Consider the following 19,363-nt stretch of genomic DNA (forward strand, 5'->3'; position numbering starts at 1 on the left):
GGAAAGAACTGAAAACTGCTGTTCACAAACGCTCTCCATCCAATCTCACTGAGCTCGAGCTGTTTTGCAAGGAGGAATGTACAAAAATTTCAGTCTCTCGATGTGCAAAACTGATAGAGACATACCCCAAGCGACTTACAGCTGTAATCGCAGCAAAAGGTGGCGCTACAAAGTATTAACTTAAGGGGGCTGAATAATTTTGCACGCCCAATTTTTCAGTTTTTTATTTGTTAACCGCTTGCTGACCACCGCACGACTATTTACTGCGGCGGTCAGCCCCGTACAGGCAAAGTGACGTAGGACTACGTCGCTAGCCTGTGAGCCTCTAGGGGACGAGCTCCCACCCCTGCTCGTTCCCTTACAAGTCCGCGCGTGTGACCGGCAGACCCAATGTCCGCCGGTCACTCGCCATCGTCTGGTGCAGAGGGAGAAAGGCAGGCGGCTACTGAACACAAAGCCGCCTGTCATTCTCCCTTGTGCAACTGCAGAGATCATACGTTCCTGCTATGTAGGATCGTATATCTCTGTGGTTACACGAAAAGAAACACCCCTTTACAGTTAGAAACACGCCCCTAGGGACACATTTAAGCCCTGTATCTCCAATAAAGTTAACCCCTTCCCTGCCAGTGTCATTTTTACAGTAAAAGTGCTTATGTATAGCACTGATTACTGTAGTAATCTTAATGGTACCCCTAAAAGTGTCAAAAATGTCAGTCACGGGTCCGATCTTAGGAATTGACAGGATAAATAATTGTCTACTGGTCACATGTGTTGAATTCCTCTGAGATCCATGCCTCATTCATTTTTATAAATGTGAGGTAGTCTACACTGTCATGAGCTAGGCGAGTGAGCTTATCTGTCACAATCCTCCCTGCTGCGCTGAACGTCCTTTCGGACAGGACACTGGACGGGGGGCAAGCCAACAGTTCCATTGAAAATTGTGCAAGCTCTGGCCAGAGGTCAAGCCTGCCCACCCAGTAGTCCAGGGGTTCACCAATCCTCAGATCGTCCACATCGGTCGTTAACCCGATGTACTCGGACACCTGTCGGTCTAGGCATTCCCTAATGCTGTATCCAGAGTACAGCTGTCGATGGGTCGGCTGAAAGAATGATCTCATATCAGAAGTGATCAACACATCTTCAAAATGCCCTCTTCTTGCAGGCGCTGTTGGATTGGTACCTGCAACTGTTTCTCTGTGGGAGGAAATTCCTCTGCCAGCACACGCAAAAGCAGAATGCAGAATTTCTCGAAGCAAGGCCTGAAAGTGCTGCATTCTGACGGCCCATTCTGACACTGTGTGCCAGAGATACATTCACTTGCCGCTGAACATGGCCATACAGCTCTGGAATGCCCTTCTGCGAGAAATATTTCCTGCCTGGGACCTTCCATTGTGGTGTTCCAATGACCACACATTTCCGAAAGGCCTCCGAGTCCACCAGTTGATATGGCAGTAGTTGGCGGGCTCTCAGTTCCGACAAGCCAGCAGTCAACTGTTGGGCAAGAGGGTTATCCGGCGTCATCATTTTTTTACGCTCCAACATTTGGGCCACAGAAGCCTGCCTTTTTTCCAGAACGTGGGGACGGCATGGTGGAAGGTGGAGTGGAGGACAATTGTGAGGAGAGAGGAGAAGGAGAAGAGGCTGGATGGTGAGAGCTTGGAGTGTGGCTTTGTGGGTTCTGATGGCGTTGCTCCCACTGGGCTCGGTGTTGGGAGTCCAGGTGCCTTCTTAAGGCGGTCGTCCCTAGGTGAGTGTTGGGCTTACCGCGACTTATGCGTTGACTGCAAAGGCTGCAGATGGCAACACTATTGTCAGCAGCGGACACATTAAAAAAAGCCCACACTGCGGAGCCATGTGCCGGCATCCTGGGAGCACCAAATGTAACTGTACATGGTTGATGGCTCGCTCCTGATACATTAGTGGTCTGCTATGTCCCTTCTGTGCAATGTAACTTCCGCATGCTTCTCCTCCCTATCTGCTGGTCCTTCTCTCACTCTCAACTCTCCTCCTCTTCCTCTCTTGTGGGCGCCTATGTGACGTCCATAGACACATCATCATCGACATCACCTTCCCCACCACTAACATTCAAGATCTCGGAGTAGGCAGCAACAGCGGGGACCAACCTCCTTTGGCTGATCTGGGTACTGTCGTCTGACTGCTGGGTGGCGGCTGTTGCTAACTCCTCTTCCTGATCCGATGCCAAGAATGTCTTGTGATGGATCGGAAAATAATTCCAGTGACTCAAGTGGAGGGTATATGGTGGTGGTGGTGTTGGTGGTGATGTCTTTTGGGGTGCACACAGCAGAGAGTGAAGAGGGTGCAGATAGAGAGGATGAGGAGGGTGCAGGAGAACAGTGGCGTAGCGTGGGGGGTGCATTGGGGGCCGGCCGCACCGGGCGCAACATCTGGGGGGGCGCAGTGTCATGTCAGATGTCACTGAGTCACTCACTCTGTCATAGGCTGGCCGCCGCCGCCCGCTGAGTCTGCTCTCGACTCTGCCCCTGGCTCACTCTCACTGCTTCGGCTTGGCCGCTCGGCTCCCGAATCCGATCCAGCCAGCGTCGCCCACTGTGGAGTGGTGGTGGGGGGAGACAGGCCAGGCGTGCGGTGCGGAGATTTACTGTCTGGGGGAGGGACTTACCCGCAGCGGCCGCCCAGCGCAGCACAGGAGACGGGGAGAGAAGAACCACACCAGGCCAGCAGCAGAAGAAGCAGGCGCGACGAGGAGGAGGAGGACCGAGGACGACAGGACAGGAGTCACAACAGGACATGAGTCAGCAATTTCAGCAAAGAAGGCAGGTGAGAGCCTGGTGACAGTGGTGCTGCAGCAGGAGGAAAACCTAGCCTGGGGTCAGTCGGGACAGGTGAAAAAAAGGTAGGAGTAGTGTACTGACTGTAATAGTCACTGTCTGACTGAGAAGACTTTGTAAAGGGCATCTATTTTAAGGGGAACCTGGCCTGCTGTAAGGGGGGAGATCTAAATGGGGGACAGGACCTCACCCTACTTCACCCTGGCCTGCTGTAAGGGGGGATCTATATGGGGGACCTCACCCTGGCCTGCTGTAAGGGGGGATCTATATGGGGGACCAGGTCCCCCATATAGATCCCCCTTACAGCAGGCCAGGGTGAGGTGAGGTCCCCCATATAGATCCCCCCTTACAGCATGCCAGGGTGAGGTGAGGTCCCCCATATAGATCCCCCCTTACAGCAGCCAGGGTGAGGTGAGGTCCAGGGTCCCCCTTATAGATCCCCCTCACCCTGGCCTACTGTAAGGGGGGTGATCTATATGGGGGAAGGGACTTCACCTTACCCTGGCCTGCTATAAGGGGGATCTATATGGGGGACCTCACCTCACCCTGGCCTGCTGTAAGGGGGGATCTATATGGGGGACCTCACCTCACCCTGGCCTGCTGTAAGGGGGGATCTATATGGGGGACCTCACCCTGACCTGCTGTAAAGGAGGATCTGTGGGGGACCTGCCCTGGCCTGCTCTAAAGGGGGATCTATGGGGACCCTGCTCTAAAGGGGATCTATGCCATAGATCCCCCTTTAGAGCAGGATCCACATAGATCCCCTTTAGAGAAGGCCAGGGTCCCCATAGATCCCCTTTAGAGCAGGCCAGGGTCCCCATAGATCCCCCTTTAGAGCAGGGTCCCCATAGATTCCCCACTTTAGAGAAATGTCCCCATAGATTATATGGGGACCATTCTCTAAAAGAGGATCTATGGGGACCCTGCTCTAAAAGGTGATCTATGGCGACCCTTCTCTAAAGGAGGTTCTATGGGGGACCCTGCTCTAAAGAATACATGTGCTTAGGGGGTAAGGGTTCTTTAACTAATCTAGTGGAAGAGACTCAAGTGCTAAAATCCCACGGGTTAGGGGGCGCAAATTACTTGCCTTGCCCCGGGTGCTGACAACCCACGCTACGCCACTGCAGGAGAAGAAGGCTGAGTGAGCCACTCAACCAAGTCTGGTGCGTCCTTTGACGTACCTTCTGAAACTTCACACTTTGGCTCCGGCCTACTGCTCCTGCCCTACCCCTACCACCCCTGCTTAAGGGCCTGCCTCTTCCTCTGCCTGTCATTTTTTAAAATTACCCTGTGACAAAAGTCTCTAGAAAAGCGCAGTATATGTGGAAGAAGTTATATAACATGCCGCTTCAATCTGTGGTTTTTGGGGGCCACTGGTCTATCACACCACTTGTACAAAAAATTGGCCAGTAAGTTTGGCACTGTGTGTAGCAGAGTTAACGCAGCAAAAGAGGCAATATTTTTGCAGGACACAAATACACTTATAAAAGTATATGACCATAAAGACATGTGTTTCTATATAGAAGGATCACATGAGCTCTGCAATCATTCCAGGGTGAAGAACGGTCAGCTGTGTTTATAACAGCTGACCGTTCTTTTCTTTCAACAGGGAGCGATTGCGGGTGTCAGGCGGCAATCAGAGCCGCCTGACCCATGCATCGGCTTCCCCGCTGCTGAGCTGGGGCAGGAGCGCGCTCGCCCCCTAGCTTCCTGCGCGCAACTGACGTAGATCTAGAGTTTGCGCAAGAGAGCCACCCTGCTGTAGTAAAAAGGCAGCGGGTGGTCAGGAACTGGTTAAATCAGTGTCAGTGTGTTTTACGTAGGATAAGGAAAAGCAAAATAGATTGTTTCAGGGCCCTACTACGGGGTATAAACAATAAGTAACATACACATATGTGGTATTGTTACGATCATCATGAACAGGAGAATTTATTTTGATTATTATTTGGTCATAAATTATGATAATAGCAAAAAATATACATCTACATGTTTTTTTTTGGATATGAATGCTATATCCTTTTTAAGAGATAGACAATTAGAAATTGACAGTATTTTCTCAGCTATAGTAGATATAAATCCATCTCAGGATCTCACCTCCAACCTGAACTCTCTGGGTAATGCCTTAGAGAAACAGGTTCGGACGTGGTGGGATTTTTGCACCTTTGAGAAATACATCAAAGAGCGTATTATAATGAGAAGTCTAAGGTGGGAAGTGACCCCCCCAAGACGCTCTAGATGATGAGGGATCCATGTCAGAGTGGTTGGAGTTTTTTAACAATGTTGGCATTAAATTGCAGGAATTGGTTTTGAAAAGGAAAAAAAACGCAAAATGAAAATTTTAGAGTAAAAAATAGCAGATTTAAAAACTATTTTAGTTAAAGATGAAGATTTACCAGCAGTTTTTAAGTTTAATACAGACATCAAGAAGAAGTTAGAGAAAATAGACAGGGATGCGCACAAGAAAAAAGTTAAAAAATACCATAGGGACCTGGAGGATTTTAGAAATAATTCTATCTACCTCTGGCAGAATCTGGGAGCAGGAGCTAACCCTAGGCCGGTCCGCATAGATGGACAGCCAGGATTACATCAGGGGAGCATGACACCAGCACCTGTTCCCAGTACTCCCAAAGGTCCCTATAAGTTCACTCAAGGTCCGCAGGGGCCTAAAGGGGCTAGGCCGAAAGACTCTAACCCCTATTATCAACAAAGAAATTTTAACGGTCATCAGGGAAACACGCGGAATTTCATGGACATTATTCAGGTCAGAGACCTGGTTCCCCCTATCCTGTTCCTACGCATAATCGGTATGAGCCACTTACCCATTATAATGATCATAGCTCCCCAGCCCCAAACCCACCTGGCCCTTTTTTATGGAGGAGGGGAAGAGGCGGGGGGGGGAGAGGAGGCAAACCGTGGAGAGGGAGACCCCTAGGGTGGGGTGCACCTCAACAACAGGGGATGTACCGCCCACAGTGGGGACAGCAGTCAGGTCCACACCATCATATTGGAGACCGAATGCAAGGGAATGTAGGGCTGGGCGGAAACAGCAACAAAAAAAGACGAAGGGAGTTCGACTAAATGGTATCTACAACTAAGCAGATGTTTTCTTGACAGACAAAGAATTTAATATATTGCATGCAGGTTTAAAGTGCGCCAAACAGAAACCAGTAAATAAATTCAATGTGTATATTGATTTGCACAAATATATAAGGAAAATTAACCTTAAAAAATATTATCTCAACCCTGGTCAGACTACAGGGACCACTAGAGCTGGGATAATGAATTATACAGTGGGAAAAGACAGTGGCCTTAAGAATAATTTGTTGTTCAATCCACAACAGTCCTCGAAACAGCATATTGAGGTTTTTAAAAATCTTGTTATCCGAGATCTGAAAGAAATCCCTACCAAGAAATCAGTCAACCCTAGATATATTCAGGAAGGGTTGGAATCTCTAGAAAAGAGAAAAAATGTGTAGTGTTGTTAAAAAAGGAGTACTATCACACTCAACTAACCTCCCTCTTGGCAGACACAGACACATATCGGGTGTTAGAAAGAGATCCAACCCTACAATATAGACGTGAACTGAATGTGTTGGTAGATAGAGGTTATGATACTCATATTCTTTGTAAAAAAGAAAAACAATACCTAGTACCAAGTTACAGTAGGATACCGACCATTTACACCTTGCCGAAAGTCCACAAGGACCAGGTAAATCCTCCGACAAGGCCTATCGTAAATGGAATTCAATCAGTGGCCTCCAGACTTGGCGAGTATCTGGACTATTTTTTACAAACTAGCGTTGTTCAACTGAGATCCTATCTACGTGATACGAAGGCTTTCCTACTAGCACTTAAGGAAGTAACTATACCGAGTAGTGGGGATGTTTTCTTAGTGACAGGAGATGTCGCTTCACTATGCACGATAATTCAGCACGAAGATGCCCTTCTGGCTTTCAATTGGGCCTTAAATAGTAGGGAAGATGTCCCTGAATGTCAAAAGAGGTTTCTAAGAGATGCACTTGATTTTTGTTTGGCGCACAATTATTTTCTGTTTGACGGGTTTTTTTACCAACAACAGAGAGGCGTGGCTATGGGTGCCAAATTTGCTCCTAGCCTAGCTAACATATTTATGGGTGAATGGGAAGATCGCTTTATATATGCAGACCAATATGAAGAACTTGTCATGTAATGTCGTTACATAGACGATTTGTTTTTCTTATGGGCAGGTGATGAACCCTCCTTGTTGAGGTTTTTCGAGAAACTTAACAATAATCCCAATAACATTAAGCTAGACTTCAATTGGAGTCGCACCAATATCCATTTTTTGGACGTAGAGATATCTCTTCTGGAAGGTGGGCTGAAGACTAAAGTTTACTTCAAGCTCACTGACCGAAACGGATATCTCCCCGTCCAAAGTGGACATCTTTATAAATGGTTGTCTAATATTCCAAGAGGACAGCTTCTCCGAGTGAGGAGAAACTGTACTACCGATGCTGATTTTGAAACCCAGGCTCAGATAATAAAACATAGGTTTGTGGAAAAAGGGTACGAGACAAATAAATTGAACACAACCATTGCGGAAGTAGGGAGTCTCTCTCACAGTGGCGGCTGGTGAAGTTTTAAGATGGGGGGGCGCAAGACCCCGCCCTTCTATTTTGACCCCTACCATTTCTCAGAAGCCCCACCCCTTATCGACTCCACCCATTTTGTCCCCTGTATTTTGCTTGCGTGAACAAATTCTCCCAATGTATCACATATATTAAGGGGTCTCTCAGTACTAGTATATCCAATAGGGAGCAGGGTATATCTAGTATATCCTATTATGGGATATACTGTGAGAGACACCCTATTATGGGATACACTGACTGAGAGTGGCACAAACCCCACAGTACAGACCCCATAGCACAAGCCCCACAGTACAGACCCCCTAGCACAAGCCCCACAGTACAGGACCCCTAGCACAAACCCCACAGTACAGGACCCCTAGCACTAATCCCACAGTACAGGCCCCCTAGCACTAATCCCACAGTACATGCCCCCTTTCAATGCACTGACCAGCGTACAGGCCCCCTTTCAATGTAGTGACCAGCGTACATGCCCCCTTTCAATGCAGTGACAAGCATACAGGCCCCCTTTCAATGTAGTGACCAGCGTACATGCCCCCTTTCAATTCAGTGACAAGGGTACATGCCCCCTTTCAATGTAGTGACAAGCGTACAGGCCCCCTTTCAATGCAGTGACCAGCGTACATGCCCCCTTTCAATGTAGTGACCAGCGTACATGCCCCCTTTCAATGTAGTGACAAGCGTACAGGCCCCCTTTCAATGCAGTGACAAGCATACAGGCCCCCTTTCAATGTAGTGACAAGCGTACAGGCCCCCTTTCAATGTAGTGACCAGCGTACATGCCCCCTTTCAATGTAGTGACCAGTGTACATGCCCCCTTTCAATGTAGTGACCAGCGTACATGCCCCCTTTCAATGTAGTGACAAGCGTGCATGTCCCCTTTCAATGTAGTGACCAGCGTACATGACCCTTTCATCCATCCATGATGATATATATAATGATATCTGCACACTCTGGTCTGGGCCCGGCCTGGGTAACTTGATATTATTCTTGCACCGTGACCTGCCTGTACCTACCTGTTCTGGCCTGGGTCCATCCCTCCATCCATCATGGAGGGATGGACCCAGGCCAGGCCAGAACAGGTAGGTACAGGCAGGTCACGGTGCAAGATTTATCAAGTTACCCAGGCCGGGTACAGACCAGACTAGTGCTGTGCTTCATCAAGGATGGCGGCAATGGCATTGGCAATTTGGCATGGCAATGGCTGCTGGCTGGCATGGCAATGGCTGCTGGGCTGCTGGCTGGCATGGCAATGGCTGCTGGCTGGCTGGCATGGCAATGGCTGCTGGCTGGCTGGCATGGCAATGGCTGCTGGCTGGCTGGCAATGGCTGCTGGCTGCTGGCTGGCATGGCTGCTGGCTGCTGGGCTGCTGGCTGGCATGGCAATGGCTGCTGGCTGGCTGGCATGGCAATGGCTGCTGGCTGGCTGGCATGGCAATGGCTGCTGGCTGGCTGGCAATGGCTGCTGGCTGGCTGGCATGGCAATGGCTTCTGGCTGGCAATGGCTGCTGGCTGGCTGGCATGGCAATGGCTGCTGGCTGGCTGGCATGGCAATGGCTGCTGGCTGGCTGGCATGGCAATGGCAATGGCTGGCTGGCTGGCATGGCAATGGCTGGCTGGCTGGCTGGCAATGGCTGCTGGTTGGCTGGCATGGCAATGGCTGCTGGCTGGCTGGCTGGCTGGCATGGCAATGGCTGCTGGCTGGCTGGCATGGCAATGGCTGCTGGCTGGCATGACACTGGACGGAGGCCTTAGGAGGAGGAGGAGGACTGAGGACTCATTTACCGGGCTGCTGCTGCACAGGGCTGGACTCCTTTCTTCCGACCCGACCGGCGTGGCCGTCCGTCACCTCCTCACCTCACGCTGCGTGCCTTGCGGCCTGCCTTAATCCGAAGGCCCGCCGCCGCCCGATCCGAGTCCTGACTGGCTTCAGTCTCCTCCTGAAGAACTGAGCGGAGCGGTTGCGTCGTTTTCTCTCTCCGCATGCTGCTCGGCTGGAACTGAAGGCGGAAGCGGGGATCGTGACGCCGGGGCGGTGCACCGCCCCACGCGTCACGTCGCCAGCTGATGTCCCACTGTGATTGGTCCAGGCTGGAGACTGGACCAATCACAGCCAGGATATCACGAAGGTGGGGGTGGCCAAGCGTTCCTTCCGGCACCCAGGTTACGCCCCCAGAAGGCAGCCAATCGGCGCCTCTTCTGGGTCGTAAACCCCACCCCCCCTTTAGCCACCACACAGGTCGGCGATTCCGGCGAACCGATTTATTTTTTTTTTTTTATATAACTTTATTGTTCTTTTTGTCTTTTTTTTTTCCCTTTTTTTTTTTCCCTTTTTTTTAGGGGGGGCGGCGCCCTGGCGCCCCCTATGCACGGGCTGCCACTGCTCTCTCGGGAGTATTACCTGAGGGACGTTGTGAGACAACCTAGACAGGAGCATGAATGGAGTTTCATTACTCAATATAGTGCACAGTACCAAGAGGTTGAGCAAATCTTTAAAAAACACTGGCCTGTGTTATGCATGGATAAAGTTTTAGGCGGAGTGTTATCGAATACTCCTTCATTTATATATAGGAGAGGACCCACGTTTGGGGATCAGGTTGTTAAAAAAGTTTTGGACTCTCCGGTTAAACCAACCATGTTTTGGGATAAGACTACAGGTTTTTTTGCGTGTAGGAAATGTAAATCATGCAGACAGGTACATACACATTTGAGGAATTTTACAACCTTTACGTCCCCATCTAATGGACAAATCTTTGAGATTAAAGATTTGATAACATGCAATAGCACGCATGTTGTGTACTGTTTGCAATGTCCGTGTAATTTAATTTACATTGGAAGAACCAAGCACACTATAGCCATAAGAGTGTCTGAGCATATTGCAAATATTCGTAAGGGTTTTAAGGATCATAACGTATCCCTACATTTCCGCCAGTTTCATAATTGTGATCCTACATTTTTTAAATTTTGGGGTGTTGAAAGGGTTGATCCAGTGTGGAGAGGATCAAATAGAGTTCATGAACTTTCGAAACGCGAAATTCACTGGATATACCTCACAGAATATTTCCACCCCAAAGGGTTAAATATTGATTTAGATATCAATTGTTTTATTAGTAATTATTAATTGTTTTGGTAGGTCACAATTTATAGCTTTTATACTTGAGGTCTGCATTTTAAAGTTTTAAAGTTAGATTCAAATATTTATATTTTTAAATATTGGAATGTAATTTTATATTTTTAACACTGCTGGGTGATTTAATTAATGTATTTATCCATGTAATTTAAATGTGGATTCATTGTTGTTATATTGCGTAGTTTTAAATTACCAATTTCTGTTTTTTCTTCCAACATATTTTGTGTTTTTTAATACAGTAATATGTTTTTTCCATGTTTTTTGGGTTATATGGATTTGTGGTATTTAAGTGTATAAATGATTGCTTATAATTGTAATTGTATTTGTACAATGACAGGCATTTGGACAATGCATGGATGCTGCAAAGTAACGCCATGGGGTCATAAGTTATACATCCGGAATCATTTCCTGTTTTCCGTGCACTTTTCTACGTGAATTTGATTAAGCCCGCACTTTAGGATGTATGGGCGGATGCCGGTAGTTTTTGGAAAGTGTGGACACAGGCTTTGGGCGGATGTCCTGCTATTAGCGTCGACGTCATGAGGGCGGAAGTCAGGGAGACATCCGACTTCCGGTTAGGCGGTGAGCGGGTCTAGTGCGCCTGTGCCGTAAGACGCATAAATATCGGTCGGCCGCGCCACGCACTCACGCTCTCAGTGGAAGTCTGTAACGACGAAACGCGTCAGGACGTGAGTGCGTGGTCGCCATATACAACAACAGACGCCACGCTTGGCCACGCTACGAGCACCTGGAGGATACGGGGCAGTGGCGGCTCACAGTGCGTGCATACATTTGCTAATGCCTTCGTTTCATTGGACTCCTGTAAGTAGGACCAGGAGGGGAGTGGGGTCAGTGTGGTTTGGTTTACAGTGTTACAGAATTACGCTATGTGCCCCCACTCTTTTTATTTCCATGACTTGGTGAATGGAATTTTGTCTGAAGGCTACTAAATGTCACTTGGAATCGGGATCTAAAGAGTGTGGAGATACGATCCGGGGACCAGTTTGTGGCTTATGGGAGAGTTCTGATCTAGCATCTGGTGAGTGTCCAGAGTGAGGGGGGAGCACCGGTGTTTGGTGGAGGTTTAGTGGATGACAGAGATATCCTTCACACCCTTCCCTTTGATCGGATCAAGTCACACTGGATTCCAATTGATACTTATCAGAGACTTTATATAGTTGTCAAGCGATTCCTTTTTGCATGATTGACATTTAGCTGTGTATAAGTACCTGTTTGGTGTACTTACTAGCACTGCTAGTGTTGTGGTTATATCTATCTTTTTTAGATTATTTCTATTACACCTGTTACATTATACTATATTGTTTTCCTTTGATAATAATAAAAAAAATGAAATAAAAATCAGACTATACTTATTACCATTTAGCACAAAAAGAAAGCCCAATTTGTCCTGAAAAAAACTCGGTATAATCCACCTGGATGCACAAAGTAGTTGTGATGACATTTACAGAACACATGTCAAAGTTGCAAAATTGTGTTCAGGCATTAACATTTATTTTACTGTCCGTCACAAAGGGGTTAACTCCGCAGCACCAGAAGATCACAGCTATGGAGGTATCCGGGGGCAAAGGACGTCAGATTTCAACCTAACACAGTAGCCACCAGCTCATGGGTTACTCTTCATTCATGGTAATTACCATCCCTTTAAATATAAGTCCTGTCTTCTACCTGGCTGTGCTGTGTGAAACTGCTTGGAAAATTTGAGGACTGAAAGGACAGTAATAAAAACCCTTTGTCAGGAAAATCAACTCTCACATGTGTGTTTTATTTGTGTATTTAGCTATTTGCTAGGAGTTTAGCTGTTACAATCAAAGCATGCACTCCTTTAATTGTATATTGTAGGTGTCTATTGCTGTAGAAGATTCCATGGAGGTGTAAAAGATTTTGTGAAGGTGTAAAAGATTTAGTGAAGGTGTAGATGATTCTGTGGAAGAAAAGACAGTTCTGTGGAAGTGTGGTAGATTCCATGGAGGTGTAGAAGATTTCATGAAAGTCTAACACATTCTGTGGAGGTATAGAAGATTCTGTAGAGATGTAGAAGATTCTGTAGAGATGTAGAAGATTCTGTAGAGATGTAGAAGATTCTGTAGAGGTGTAGAAGATTCTGTGGAGGAGAAGACAGTTATGTGGAGGTGTAGTAGATCCCATGGCTGTGTAGAAGATTCTATGAAGCTATAAACAATTCTGTGGATGTGTAGAATGTTCTGTAGAGGTGTAGAAGATTCTATGGAGGTGTAGAAGATTTTATGAAGGTGTAGATGATTCTGTGGAGGAGAAGATGATTCTGTGGAGGTGTAGTAGATTCCATGGAGGTGTAGAAGATTATGTGGAGGAGAAGACAGTTCTGTGCAGGGGTAGAAGATTCCGGTAGCGGAGGATACACAGTGCTGGTCTTGTGTCTTTTAGGAGAATAGGACCCCCATTTTTACACTCCTCCTTAGTGGAAGACTTTGCCCTGCTGCTTAACAGATATAGCACAAATATTTTTTTCTAGAATTTCTATAATGTTTTTGTGTAATGCTATGTATGCTTCTACTGCTTCTTATCAAACAATCCAAACAATTTCTTCCCTCCTTTGGCATTGGCTCCCCGTATTGCCTGGATTTCCTCCTGATATTTCACTTGTTCCAATGATCTCTGTCTCTCCAACTCTTCTCTCCACTTTCTCAGTTCAGCTTCATCAGCTTCTCTTCTCCTCTGTCTCTCTCTTTCTAACTCTTCCTCTTGTCTTTTTAATTCTTTTTCCCTCATTGCTTTGTCAAAGGCTTTCTTTCTCTCCAGACTTTCCTGCTCCATCATCTTCTCTCGCTGATAAACGTAATTGAAGAAAAACTGTTTGCGGTCATACATCTCCTTCACTGGATTCCGTGTTCGATGTTCTACCCAGAACTGAGCATCTTTAATGACTTCCTGTAGGAACTTCAGCACTTCCTCGTGTCTTCCTCTGGTTTTAAAATGGTCTTCATTGGTATAATTTTCAAATGCAAAAATCCTTTCTATGCCCATTTCCCTGAAAGAGGACTCAACGCTAGTTAAGTTTCCATAGGTCTTGTGGGTGAGAACCACAATGGGATAGATCCCTGGAAGGAGAAGAGAAAGGAGTTACATTCAAATATAGAAGAGTTCAAATGACCCGATATTGGTCAGATGTAAGCAAGGATCCTAAAAGAGGAAAGGCTTTCTTGGTGGGTTGCAATCCTAACTACTATGACCCCTGTTCAATAATATGATAGCAGCTTGTGTTCAAAGAAGTCCAAGCTGGAAAGTTTAGCTGGCACAATATCATTGAAATCAAAGGACAGTCTCAAGATCTAGCAAAAACAGTCCTGACGCGTTCCTTATTTAATGCTTTTTTTCATAATATAATTGTTTTCTTTGAGATTCTTCTGTAAGTTAGGGGTAGGCAACCTTTGAGAGGTGGAAATCTACCTGAACAACGTGAATGAGATCAGGGATCATCGGGGCTCAGCGCCTTTATTTATTTTTATTTATTTTAAAAAGAAATAAAAATAAAAAAAACATCACTGTAAAAATATAAACTTAGCCTACCTTAAAGGTGGACAGTGTCAGTCAGTAGAGCATTAGACAGTGTCAGTAGTTTTTTATTTTTATTTTATTATTTGATGTTTTTATTATTTTTTTACAATTTTTTACTAATTATTTTTATAAACAAGCAAAAAAAAGCAAAAAAAATTTGGGGGAGCATACCCATGTATTTCTAAAGCTGGTGCAGCTATGAACCAAAAGACATGTATATTAAAAAAGAATAGCGCACACATGCAAAAGAAACTACCAAATTGGAAGACAATCCATAAATAAAAATGGGGATTTGGTCCCACCATATGGCTATATAGTGCTCAAGCCCACCACTGCGTCAAAGTACCCCATTATCAGTGGGTCCTACACTATCCATGAAAAAGAGATGAATCCAGCCTTTCTAACCCTTGGAGATAAAACTCCTTGCTGGGAGAGATGTGCAAATGCACTATAGGGGACTCCTCCTATATCCACTTGATAGTGGACACTGATTGAGTACAGGTGTGTGTGGGGGGTGGGGTGGGTTGCTCAACCTCGATAGTCTGGTCAGACCGAATACATTTCTAATTTCTTTTGCATGTGTGCGCTATTCTTTTTTGATATACATGTCTCTTGGTTCATAGCTGCACCAGCTTTAGAAATACATGGGTATGCTCCCCCAAATTTTTTGCTTGTTTATTATGTATTCAGTCTGACCAGACTACCGAGGTTGAGCAACCCTCCCCACCCCCCACACACACCTGTACTCTATCAGTGTCCACTATCAAGTAGATATAGGAGGAGTCCCTTGTAGTGTTTTTGCACATCTTTCCCAGCAAGGAGTATTATCTCCAAGGGTTAGAAAGGCTGGATTCATCTCTTTTTTATGGATAGTGTAGGACCCACTGATAATGGGGTACTTTGACGCAGTAGTGGGCTTGAGCACGATATGGCCATATGGTGGGACCAAATCCCCATTTTTATTTATGGACTCTCTTCAAATTTGGTAGTTTCTTTTGCATGTGTGCGCTATTCTTTTTTAATATACATGTCTCTTGGTTCATAGCTGCACCAGCTTTAGAAATACATGGGTATGATCCCCCAAATTTTTTGCTTAATTATTTTTATAATATTATTTTTTTATAATTTTTTTGCATTTTTAGGAGATCCGTTGGGGGTTTTTCTAATTATTTTTATAATATTATTTTTTATAATTTTTTTGCATTTTTAGGAGATCCGTTGGGGGTTTTGGTGAAATATTATGGGTCTAAATAGTCCCCTGATGTCTCACATTTGAGACAGAAAAAGGGACTGAGGACACAGATTTCCCAGTCCCTTTCTCTGCAGCCTCAGCTGCACTGCACAGTAAACAAATGGGAAGTGCTCTGTGCTGAATGGCTTTCTGTTCAATCACAAACTGAAGCATAGTAAACACAGATTACTATGATTCAGCTGTGAAATGAACACCATCAGTGATCGATACCGATTACTGACTGCATTTATTCAGGAAAGGAAGGGGCCAGTAAGTTACATAGTTATCAGACCCTTCCCCTGATCTCCATCGTGAATAGATCCCCTGAAACAGCTGGTAGGAGAGTGGAGGGGAGAAGCCGGCAGCTCTGTGGGGGGCCTGGATGAGCACACAGGGGGGCCGGGTAACAGAGGAACGATGAACCTGGAGAAGAAGGGCAGCGGTGGCTGCATTTCCTAGAACCAACTGCTGTATTTTCCTCCCTTCACCAGCTAAATGCTGGGAGAGGAGGAGAAGCAGGCATTCAGCTGATGCAGGAAGGAAAATGCAGCCATCGGCTTTAGTAAATGCCGCCTCCACCACCCCTCTTCACCGGGTCCTGGGGTTGGCAACAAAGGGATGTGATCTACCAGTCACCTAATCGACAGGTTGCCAACCCTCATTCTAAACCATTGGGGTGAGATGTCTGTTAATCTCCTTTTTTTAAAAAACTTTTCACTGTTTGATCTTACCTGTATGATTGCATTCTAGTTGTTAGTTCATACATTGTTTTATTTGCCTTCCAAAAATTCATCATTTGTAAACATGAATTTTGTATTTTTCCTTCTTCTCTTCTCCATCTGAGGCTACTGCTCAGAAAATGTTTTTTCTGTTTTTAGATAGGTGTATTACTGCCGTCATGGGAGATGCTTAGATTGGATTTCCCTCGGTTACCCATAGCAACAGGCAAATAAACCTATCACTTTAAGTCCTTGGCTCGGTCAATGAACAGTCGAGGGGATTTGTTTTGTTTTTTGTATTTTATAACAGGGATGGGAGAAGGGATGAGTGGGATACTCCAACTAGAAACTATGCACAAACTTGAGGACAACTATCTGAGGTGTGTGCGGCAAGGCCGCTGCCTCCCTTTGCCACTGAGGTGAAGATTGTAAAGGTGTACTATATGTTGCGATTCTCTTCAGGGTCTAACTTGGCACCCCCTTTCCTTACTCACTGTGTGCGCTGACTCTTGTCTGCTGACCTCCCTGGAGTGGTCCCCTTCCTGGGCAGACCCCAGGAAAGCTCCCTGTTACTCTCGGACACTGTTTTTTGCAAGAACCTCTGCCACTGCTCCACTGTCAGCTCTGCTGGACCACACAGCTCAGCCCCACACTTCTGGTCCACAAAGCCAACTGCCTGTGACCACTTTCCAACCTGACAGGAGGAGAGACAGCCGTTACCCTCCTCCCGGGACCTGGCTTCCCGCCCAAAGACACCGTCACATGTGCCCTCGGCTTTTATGACCAATCCCATGTTTGTGCCCTTCCACTGGGATTGCCACAAAAGCCTGTGTGTCACTGGCTGGGTTTTCTCCATTGTCCAACAAGCTCCCCTATTGGATACAGTGGGGACACTCCCTCAGACCAAGTAAATCACACCTGGACACATGTAACAGGCAGAACTAGAAATTTTGCTCCCTGATAAGCAGAAGAGCAAACAAATGCTTTTACCTAGCATCTGACAAGGAGGGTGCTACATAGGTAAACTTTTTGACAGATCTTTGCTATGGAACTCAAATATACAGTATCTCACAAAAGTGAGTACACCCCTCACATGGCTAATTGGGCCCAATTTGGACATTGTCACTTAGGGGTGTACTCACTTTTGTTGTCAGCAGTTTAGACATTAATGGCTGTGTGTTGAGTTATTTTGAGGGGACAGTAAATTTACACTGTTATACAAGCTGTACACTCACTACTTTACATTGTAGCAAAGTGTCATTTCTTCAGTGTTGTCACATGAAAAGATAGAATAAAATATTTACAGAAATGTGAGGGGTGTACCTACTTTTGTGAGATACTGTATGTTTCTGTTAGGTATTAGAAATGAGAGTAGTGATTTCGCAGAAATTGATTTTGCAGTTACCTTTTAGATTTATCACATTATACAATGCATATTGCTTAGGTCAAAGTTGCCTTAAAAATTACATGGAAGGAGCTGCTCCAACCACGGGGAGCCATTCAAAGCCCATGAAAATACTTTATTTTTGCCTTTCCAATGGACTTCAACGCGTTTCGTCTGAATGGCTAAATTTTGCTGAAATGTCCTGATTTTTACTAGCATATCAATGAAGGGAAAAGTCACAATTTTACTCATCGCTTCTAGACACCTATTTGCCCTATAAAACTTTATAGGAAGTTAGTGGAGATAGGTAATGAGTAAGTTCAATTCCATTAACCTCCTTCAAGAACCTCTAGACAAAAAGAAACAAGGGCGCCAGGTCAGAAATAGGAAGTGTTAAAAACAAAGTTTATTGCTGAACAGTTACATGAAAGCAGGCCAGGATCATTGTGATGGCAGGCAAAGGCATAGAACCCCCAAACGTTGGTGGACTGGAGGGTGACGCAGGACCCGGGATACCAGCACCGGATGTGCTGCTGAGAACCAGAAACGGAGAGCGTTGTGACACATGGACAGTGTCCGTCTGCACCTCCCCCAGGGCATTAATGATGCAGCGCCGGAAGCCGGTGATGACATCACCTACCACTGTTGGCTCCTCCACGGATGCCAGCGAGGGACAAGAGACAAGCAGTGGAGAGGGCGGGCAGCAACGTCGTTTCCGAGGATCAACCTTCTTCATCAGGCTGGTCTGCCCCTCCACAGGAAGAACAATTTATAATCCTGTTTCAGACGGAACAAAGGAAGTAAATAAAGGTGAATAGGGAGATTGGAATTAATATAGATTAATGGCTATACAACCAAATGGGGGAAAAAAAATAATAGATAACAACAGAGAAGGTCATACTAAATAGACCTACCTCAGGTTAAAAATGTATAATATATATATATATATATATATATATATATATATATATATATATATATATATATTATATAAATGTAAGAATATAAGAATAAATAAACAAATATTAAAATGGATATCAAATAAAAGGGGCAAACCCTCCAATCCACCCATGACATAAGAGGAATAGACAAGCATCTCTTATAAATATGAACCAACTCTTAGATTGCACAGGTGTACTGAGAGGAGGTGAAAAAAAAAATGCAGGGATTAGCAGAGTGTCAGGGAAGGGTCTATCAAAGTAAATACCCCAGTTACATGGTTTGCAAGTGTAAGGCTCCGTTCACATAATGCAGATGTCACAGAGCATGCACATTCCCATGCATCGCATGTAGAGCAGTCCCTCCCACTTTTACTGCAATGTGGCTCCACCCACATATTGGAATGGCACGCTATCCATTATTACCCTCATCCCTCTCTCTTTCTCTCACCCCCCTCTCTATTTAATTGAACCTGATTAAAATTTTAAATTTGTTTTAATCAAAATTGTTTGCATTTTCTTTTTATTTCCAAAAAAAGGCCCACCAAAATCCTCAGCCCCGGGCCCATGGTGCTCTTAATCCGGCCTTGCATACAATATCTGTGTTCTCTTCATACACAGATACCAGGAGGTGTTTAGGGAAAAGACAACCTATCACTTCCTCCTATTTTAGAGAAAAGACTGGAGGAGAAGCAAAGAGAGAAACGTTTGAAACATTTGTCACATTTTGTAAAAAAATTCTTGTCCAAAATGTTTTATTTCAGAGTATGAAAATGAGAACTTACCAGTCAGATCTTTGGCTGTATGAAGAACGCTCTTCAATTCTTTATCTACCTCGGGGGAAATGATATGCTTCACACTAAACAAAAGGGATGAAGACATTATTTTCTAAAGCTCAATAGACAGTAATATGTATATATAAATAGATCTAAAATTAGGATAGATCAAAGGGACCATTAGGTATAATAAAG

General features: G+C 45.4%; 1 protein-coding gene across 1 annotated transcript in view; it reads right to left on the reverse strand.

Annotated features, from left to right (window-relative positions):
* Positions 1 to 13,115: 13,115 nt before the first annotated feature.
* The window catches only part of LOC309558396 (uncharacterized protein), a gene marked incomplete at both ends in the record, with an annotated part of 70,722 nt that continues 64,474 nt past the window's right edge, over positions 13,116 to 19,363 (reverse strand). The window contains 2 exons of the mRNA XM_082261471.1: positions 13,116 to 13,663; positions 19,178 to 19,251. Coding sequence (XP_082117597.1) covers positions 13,116 to 13,663; positions 19,178 to 19,251 — 622 coding nt within the window. The remainder of the gene's footprint in view (positions 13,664 to 19,177; positions 19,252 to 19,363) is intronic.

The sequence above is a fragment of the Pelophylax lessonae genome (assembly GCF_965119305.1).
Source record: "Pelophylax lessonae genome assembly, chromosome: 6".
In the NCBI taxonomy this organism is placed as follows: domain Eukaryota; kingdom Metazoa; phylum Chordata; class Amphibia; order Anura; family Ranidae; genus Pelophylax; species Pelophylax lessonae.